We start from the raw sequence: 6,392 nt of genomic DNA, 5'->3' as shown, positions 1-6,392 counted from the left end.
ATTTTTCAGGAGACTACCATTTTTGCAATAGGGCATAATTAGCACATACTTTGACTTGTCGGTAATGTAATAGAAACTCAGACAATTCAGAATATTTTAGTGATGGACATTCTTCATGATCTTAATCTAGTCGATCATGGTCACAAGTGAGCTGTTATCTTTGAGTCTCTTGATGGCCACAAACTGATCAGTTTTCTTGTCGATGGCCTTCATCACCGTGCCATAAGACCCCTGGTCGATATCATCCACTATGCTGTATAGCTTATCGAATTCCTCTGATGAAATTGAAATTGGCTTGTATTCAGTGCTCATAAATTTATAATTAATATATTATGCAGCTCTGAAAATTAATAATACTTATTACTCACCACGCCTATTAAATCGTCACCTATTGGGGTTGGGGTTGGGGTTGGGGTTGGGGTTGGGGTTGGGGTTGGGGTTGGGGTTGGGGTTGGGATTCGAGGCACAATAATTTCCTTCGATTGTCTTGAGATACCTGGGAATTCTTAAGATGGATCGGATGCATGTGACATGAATTTGGATGCTATTTTAACTGGCGTTGTGAGGTAAGTGCAATTATATTCAGTAAGCTTCTATATAATATATGATGATGGATTAAATAGAAAACAATGCACAGGAGCACTCTAAGCACGACTCTGACAATTAAAATTTGCCCAGATCTTCTTGCAGTATCGAAGCGGATGACTGCCCACGCAAGATCAAATTCAATGTGTGGATGGGCCAAACCCCATCGAAAAGCTCACGCAAAAATATCTCTGATCGCTACCTCCCCATACGGAAGACGCCCATCTCTTCGAAGGATCTCCATTTTGAGCACCTCAGGTGGGAGTAAGAAGGTGAGGGTGAGAAAAAGTAGGGGAGAGGAATGTCTGTAGCCGATGTGTTCAAGATGGAAGTGCTAGGATAGGCCAAGAGAAACAGAAAGGATACCGATATCCAGAGTTTTTCCAATTCCAACATCCTCAAATTTCATGAAATGGAAGAAGAAACCAAATCGAACTTCCCTCTCGAAAACCAGTTCAACCTCCAAGAGGACCACTTCTACCAAAAAACGCATAAGGCCAGGAAGATCAGTAAAATACCGATGAAGGTTTTAGACGCACCTGCACTCTACGATGACTTCTATTTGAATCTGGTTGACTGGTCATCTTCGAATTTGCTCGCTGTAGGCCTGAGCAACAGTGTCTATATCTGGAATGCAGGTAACTCCAAAGTAGTCAGACTTGTTGAACTTAGTGAAAACGATCTAATTACTGCAGTTTCTTCCAGCCCCTCCTCGAACATCTTAGCAGTGGGGACTCACTCCGGGGAAACACAGCTTTGGGATTGCAATCGGAATAAGAAAGTGTTTACCTACAAAGGCCATTCAGGAAGAGTCGGAGCAGTGGCATGGAATACGAACAATACATTTGCAAGTGGCTCGAGAGATAAGAATATCTTATTAAGGGATATCCGTAACAGCAGCTAGTATACGAGCAAGTTTACTGGCCATAAACAGGAAGTCTGCGGACTCAAGTGGTCATTCGATCAGCAGCAACTTGCTTCAGGAGGCAATGACAATAGGCTCAATATTTGGGGATTGCACTCGACGACCCCAGTTGCCAGCATTCTTAAACACACTGCTGCTGTTAAAGCATTGGCTTGGTCCCCACATCAACATGGGCTTTTGGCTTCCGGGGGAGGAACTGCTGATCGTACAATCCGATTTTGGAACTCCACCACAGGGTAATAGAAATAATGCATTGACGTGGGATCCCAAGTTTGCAATTTAATGTTTGCGAAGACGGTGAATGAGCTAATCAGCACACACGGATACTCTCTCAATGAAATAAATGTGTGGAGAATGCCGCAAATGTAGAAAATATAAACTCTGACTGGCCACACTTACAGAGTGCTTTACTTAGCGATGAATCCCGATGGTACAACGATTGTGACAGGAGCTGGAGACGAAACTCTCAGATTCTGGAATGTCTTCCCGAAGAAATAGAAAGAAGTGAAATGCAAATCCGAACTAACTGTCGATTCGATTTGTCTGAGATGATCCTGCTGCATATTGACAACCATATTAATATAATTCGATACTTATTATTGCTATAATCATATGTTTTGGGTGGTAACTACCTTCACGAGATGCTCGCTGAATGCTTGCAAATTTCCGTCATCCGTTAGTGTGTTTTAGTTTTACTGGCCCATCATTCCTTTTTTGGGGTTTACTCTTGATTTTAGGTATCTCTCTTTCGAGTGGTTTGTGCAGGTGAGGTAATAGTTTGGAACAGGAAAGCGCGTCGACATAATGTAGTCTACATCTTGTTTGGGCGCATCAAGGAGGTCTTTGATATAATCATACTCTGCCATTTCATGATACTTCGCTTCGTGCCACTCCTGCACATTGGGCCCATACCACTCTATCACATTGAAATACGAGTCAAGGAGGAGAATCACCTACTCTTGCATTTACTCTTCATCAAGAGGCACGGCTTCAGGTTCTAAACTATCCAGAGAGTATTTCAAGAGGACTGGAGAAATCATTGTCGTGCAGTTCCCCACACTCTCGCGATTCAAAATGTGAGCTCGATAGAATGACTGAATTACTACAACAATTACTTCATCGAGGCTGCTGCCAAACCTATTTACGAAACTGCTTCGTCTCAAATGATATATGTATTGAGGGAATGACTTCATAGATTCGGGGAGTGAGAATGATGTTATGTCTCCTTTCACAAAGCTTGAAAAATATGAGGCCCATTTGCATAACGCATTATCCAGCCACTGTCTAAGATTTTTCTGCTCTTCCATGAGTGCTTTGTGAACGCAGTACCTGGCCAAGTACACAATAGCTGCTTCAGCATCGAAGCCCATTGTGATTTAATTAATGAATGAAGTCCATTTTCGTTGGACAGTCGTAATCCTTGTTACAAAAACTCCCTCTTCGTCTTTGTATTGAGTCTTGAGTTGGACATAGAACCCAGATTCTTTAGTTTCTGCTTATTTAGTTTCGTACATGATCGTAATGGTCTTTTCAGGATCAATGCTACCCAAGTACCACGAGTTGGTCTTTCCCTTCCCAATTACCTTGTCCGATACGAAGCTTTTGGGGTGATTGAGGGATTGACAGTGTCCGAATGCTCCATTGATGACCACATCTTTTGTCACATAAACAGAAATCACTCCTTAGGTGACAGTTGGCAGAACGGGGGCCTCTTGATTGACAGAAGGGAATATCTAGGTTACAGGATCACTACCTTAGAGAATGACTATTTGAATATGCGATCTGAAACTATTCGTGCATAACAACGAGGCCTCCTGAAGCGTGAAACAATTAGCTCATTTCAGCTAGGCCCGGCTCCTCCAGCGTAAATGCAAATAAGTCCATAATTATTCTCTTGGATACCACTTTCTTGCAGAGAGAGTCATAGAATTTTTTTGCCTGAGCGAAATACTTCACATTTTCCCCGTTGCTCAGCTCTCGTGCAGATCTCATAAGTTCCTTGAGATTCGGAGAAATCACAGTTCCTTGCCCAACAGTACACGGCCCTCCGAGCAAGAAGATAATTCTCGGGGGAATCAAAGATATTTCAGCCAAGCCTGTAGCAATATTAATAGCCTGCCCAGTGGCCCGATGGCTTCTTTCAGCCACCAAAATGGAGCTGTCCTTTCGGATGTCTTTGACTCTCCTGATAATCTTTTGCAGATCGTTTTTATTTTTAATTTCAATGATAAACCTCCTGAAGGTCTCATATGACAAGCTTTGAAGTTCATTCATATTAATGCCGAGAATGTTCATGATTCCCGCAGTGTCATATTCTTTGGCCCCATTTATGCAAAAAACCGTGTTTATTCGAGAAGATAGCTCGTAGACGTTTACATTCTTTGAGAAAGTAATCAGCCCCACAAATTTGCTGCCATCTGTCGGAAAGCCTTACAGAACCTTTATCACACTTTGTTTCACCGCTTCCAATTACTTTTAAAGGAGACATAAATCAATGGCGAATAGAAAACAATTCGATATTGATTTTAAGTGTAAGTTTTTATTGCCTGGGATTTGATTCGCTGCTTTCGCGTTGATGAACTCGAATGTTGAATTTTGGGGCATAAACTCATGTGCCAATTTCTATGGAGACATACCTTTGGCATAATTTGCAGGCAAAGCAGTTTGCGTGTTGCAGAAGTTGCATCTGATAGTCTTCATGTGGAAGTCAATAGGGCTAAATTTGTTGAAGACCGCTTCGCATGAGCAAGTGAGAGGCGGGTACTCGATCCTTGTCACCGATTGATTATTTAAGGGAGCGTAATGGAAGGCAGGATGAATAATGCTCCTTGCTTGTTGGAGTTTTGAACTAGGAGTGAGATTCCAAACAAACCGGATGGAATCCGGATTTTCATCTTGTTCGTATTACATTCTATCTAATTGCTTTAATTTATGATTTTAAATTACACGTCACATCACCTCAGCACTTCTATACACTTATTAAAGTGCATACCGAATATCCTTGCATATGTTGTTACCTATTATCGATATATTCATTGCGAGTGTATTTAAGTTAGAATTGCGAGTTTAAAATAAAATTCATTCAGCAACTCAATAATTCAACAAACTTATAAATTATGAAGTCTTCCAATCTTTGTCTTTACTTTAGATTGGATTCAGATGGGCATTAGTATTTGTTGCAAATATATTCATAAAATAAATTGAAGGCCATTCATCAAGAGAGTAGAATTTTATTAATTTTCGATTTAACACTCAATTCTTTAAGGCAATGTTTTATCCGAGTGGATATATCGGCCTATTCAAGAATGCTAAACTTTAAGGAAATGGTCAAAGATGTATGCTATATTTGAGTAGCGATTTATTTCCTTCTTTTATGTGCTCTTTCTTTAAAATAAGGCCTCTCATCCTCAATTAACTTCTATGCCACTTCTGTATTTCTTTTTTTTCGCCTGCTTACAGAACGCTTATTATTCTTGAATGTGTTCAGGCTTTGTTGAGGAGACGAGGAAGTAGATTTAGTTGGTGTAGCCTTCCTTTGATGAGCACTCAGCCCTTTTAATTTTACGGCTTCGGAGTAGCTTTTACTTTTGGCTTAATGGTCAGGCGCTACTTTTATTGTGCGATTTATTTACTTTCTTCGCATTATTGATTGCCTTCGAAGCCAAAGTGGAAATTTAAATTAGAAGTTTTGAAAGCAGAAGTTCTGGGAGAATTATTTTGGTTTTCATTCTTGTTGAGTCCTTTCACTTTCAAGTTGATACAGGATTTCGCCCTTCGAATAAGAAACACAGGAGAAGGACTGAAAGCCTTGTAAGGAGAATGAGTAACCTTGGGGAGAGAACTGAATTTTCTGGCTTTAAAACTCTACTCGCTGATATTTCTTCTGAGGGTAGAATAACCATGCTAAAAATAAGCCTTTTTTGAGCAAGTCGGCACTTCTGAACACTAAATTGAGTTAATGACACAGATGTACTTCAATAATTCCGAAACATGGAACATCTTAAACTTTTTGATTTTGGGAATTGATAAAAGGAAAAAATCGAAATTAACAAAGAAGTTATGGGTCAAATTCTTTTCCTCAGAGAAGAAGTCTTTTCTTAAGAATTAGACAAAGACTGGTAATTTTTTGGAGAATGAACGAATAAGTTACTACGCTATTGATTCGATATTACCTGTAGAGCAGCCATTTTAATGCACAGTTTCTTGGCAGCCTTGCACTCGAACATTGTCATGGTTTAATACGGAATCACTGCCCGAATGAATAGCTGCAAGATGCAGTAGAAATGCACCACCGACGACTCCATTCTTCGCAATTTATTCTATTGATTCCAAAATGATCGGATGTACATTTTCTATATTTTCAGAATATTCAGCACCAGATTCACGTCCTCCTCTATTTTGTTGAGCTCTTAGAGCGTACAAATAGACTACCCCCATGTTTACTAATCGCGAATGAATGCCTCGAGTTACTTAAAACATTCGACTAACTACCTGAGCTCGTTCGACTGCGGCCAATGTTCATGGTCATATCTAAATAACCAGCAACGTACTCGAATTCAAGTAGCCGAGGCAGCATGGTTATCTTTCGTAGGAAAACAGCGTCAAAGTATGCATACCACATTGAAAAGCACTGCATGCTCTATGATTGACTTTTAACTAATAAACAGAAGAATTCGAATTAATTTATTTTAAAGTAATATTTAAATTTCCTTATCATATGTTATTGGCCACATTTGTCGCATAATGGCTCAGAATTCATATAATAATTAGAAAATGAGAAAAGTTTCACTCGATAAAGGCTTTATAAGGTGGGCATCAATGGAAGGTCCTTGAAAATATATGTATGCGATTTGAAAATGTTGGCGAAACGCAGAAAATCGAA

General features: G+C 39.9%; 1 protein-coding gene across 1 annotated transcript; it reads left to right on the top strand.

The window, feature by feature from the left end:
* The first annotated feature begins 997 nt into the window (after positions 1 to 997).
* LOC148298626 (uncharacterized) lies at positions 998 to 2,008 on the top strand. The gene is given in 1 exon segment (XM_088276746.1): positions 998 to 2,008. A coding segment is annotated over 1 exon segment (1,011 nt).
* The last annotated feature ends 4,384 nt before the right edge of the window (positions 2,009 to 6,392 follow it).

This window comes from Brachycentrus maculatus, unplaced genomic scaffold (genome assembly GCF_059751285.1).
Source record: "Brachycentrus maculatus isolate JH-2025_06_01 unplaced genomic scaffold, ASM5975128v1 h1tg001798l, whole genome shotgun sequence".
NCBI classification, from domain to species: domain Eukaryota; kingdom Metazoa; phylum Arthropoda; class Insecta; order Trichoptera; family Brachycentridae; genus Brachycentrus; species Brachycentrus maculatus.
Note: the sequence above shows the minus strand (reverse complement) of the source record. Positions and strands in the feature narration are given on the sequence as shown.